Below are 2,311 nucleotides of genomic sequence, written 5' to 3'. Positions count from 1 at the left end.
CAATCTTTTGTACCTCAGTTAATAGCAACTCTACCCTTCCTCTTTTTTTTTTTTCCTCTACCCTTCCTCTTGCTCAGGCAAATGGGTCATTAAAATCATCGTGGACTCTTACCTGGTTGTCAGCCTTGCATATAATCCATACACATATCCTGTTGGCTTGACCTTCAAATTACTTTCACAATTTGACTCACTTCCACCACTACCACCTTGTCCATCTCTCATCTCAGCAATTACTGCCCTTCTAATTGGTCTTCCTGTGTCAGCCCTTGCTCCACAAAAGCCCATCCTATACAGCAGCCAGAGTGGTCCTTTTCAAAATGTAATTCAGGTGATCATACTTCTCTGCTTGAAATCCTTCTATGGTTCTCAGAGTAAAAACTAATGGCCCGTAAGGCCCTTCCTGACCTGTTCCATTGCTCTCATTCACTCTACTGTAGTCGCCCCAGCCTCCTCTTCATGTCTTGCACATGCCAGGGATGCTCTCACCTTGGGGTATCTGTATTCACTTTCCTGTTGTCTGGAATGCTCTTCTACACTCTACCTGCCATCACGTAATTCATTCCTTCTCTTTCAAGTCCTTGTTCAAATGCCAGCTTCTCAATGGGGCCCATCCTGACCACCTTGGTTAATTCACAATCTCTTCCCCAGAACTCCCAATCTCCTTTGCTTAAACTCTATTTTTCCTATGATACTTATCTCCTAGCATTCTATATAATGTACTCATGACTCGTGCTTATTATTGTCTCCCTCCGCTAAAATGTAAGCTACATAAGAGCAGCAATTTTGATCTGGATGGCTCACTAATGTAGCTCTAGCATCTAGAACAGTTCCTGCTGCAGAGTGGGTGCTCAATACATTTTCCTGAATAAGTGGACTTTCATAAGCATCTCTGTTCTCGCTACAAATTATTTCTCACTGCTGTTAAGTTCTTTTGGATTTACAATAAATCTATCATTCTAAAATTTGATTAAAGTATTTTTCTTCTCCCCGCCCCCTTCTCCCTGGTAAGAGAGCTGCCCTCATTGTTGTCTGACTCAATCAAAATGACAGTGCAGTATAAAGGAGAACAGGAGAATTCCTGAAGTCTTTTTATCTTCCTACAACAGAGAATCGAAAAGGTAGTTCAAAGAATTTGGTGGAAAAGCTAAACTATTCTCACATTCAAGGAAAGACTCTCTCAACAACTGCTGTCAGTCGAAATGACATGTAAAATAAATCACACATCATCTACTTGTTATACATTTCCATCTTCTTTTCTCAGTAATGACAAAATATCAAAATTATGTAATACTGATTAAAACTAGATGGCATTATATAACATAAACACATGAGAAGCACAATAGTATACTACTCCATAAATTGTTAATGTCTATAAACAAAGGGCAAATAAATGGGAAAAATAAAATTCTTTTGATTAAGATTCATTTATCATTGGATGATAACTAAAATTATTTTTTATCATATTTATCATTAATAATCAATTATGAATAACATTTGCAATCTTATATGTAATTTTTAATTGCTTCATAAAAGAGAACTTACTTCAGGTTATATGTATCGTAGTCAATGGAAGACCTTGGCACTGCAGGGATCATATAAAGAAATCCAAGATGTTCATTTTCACGTATTATTTTAAGAATTTGCAAGGGATTACATACGTTGGCTTTAATGACATCGTCTCGGTCATGGAAAATGTACTTAGGGTAAATTGAGAAACCAGTCCCATAAAGGTTTTGTTTTCCAATTCTGGTACGTGGAAGTTTAGGAGGAGAGGGAGAGAATATCTCAGCAGAGGGCCATCGGATCTAAATAAAGCCAATTAAAAAAAAATTAGTTTGTGCAAAAAAAAAAAAAGCCACAAAATATTAACCTCAAGGACCAATTACTATACTTACTATACTTCCTGAGATGTCCAGAGCTCAAAAGCAAGCATTTTGGGACTAAAAACTTTCAAACAATTTGAAGTGTTTATTCTTTTCAAGGCAGTGATATTCTTTCTCAGTACTCTCTAACCAGATGTCCATTCTCTTCCCAAAGAAACAGCCCAGTGTCAGCTCCTATTGCCTTTTCCTCTCCTGCAACTCAATGTCGATTACATCAAAATACTACCAGCTTTCTGGTGTTCATGGAAACCCACCACTCTCCTTGCTCAGATGCTTTGCATCTATGCTGACTGTGGCTTCCCCTCTCCACGCAACCTCCTCTCCTTGTTTTCACAGCCTGATGCTTTTCAATGAGTGAAATCTTAGACAGCTATAATTATAATTCATAATAAACTATAGTTTTTTGTGCATGTGAGGGGTGGTTACAT

General features: G+C 37.7%; 1 protein-coding gene across 1 annotated transcript in view; it reads right to left on the bottom strand.

The window, feature by feature from the left end:
* LOC109377946 (dynein heavy chain 6, axonemal-like) overlaps nucleotides 1–1,805 on the bottom strand; it is a gene marked incomplete at both ends in the record, with an annotated part of 133,172 nt that extends 131,367 nt beyond the window's left edge. Inside the window, one exon of the mRNA XM_019634425.1 lies at nucleotides 1,543–1,805. Coding sequence (XP_019489970.1) covers nucleotides 1,543–1,805 — 263 coding nt within the window. The remainder of the gene's footprint in view (nucleotides 1–1,542) is intronic.
* Nucleotides 1,806–2,311: the final 506 nt, after the last annotated feature.

Source organism: Hipposideros armiger, unplaced genomic scaffold, assembly GCF_001890085.2.
Source record: "Hipposideros armiger isolate ML-2016 unplaced genomic scaffold, ASM189008v1 scaffold_1655, whole genome shotgun sequence".
NCBI classification, from domain to species: Eukaryota; Metazoa; Chordata; class Mammalia; order Chiroptera; family Hipposideridae; genus Hipposideros; species Hipposideros armiger.
This window is presented reverse-complemented; position numbering and strand designations above follow the sequence as displayed.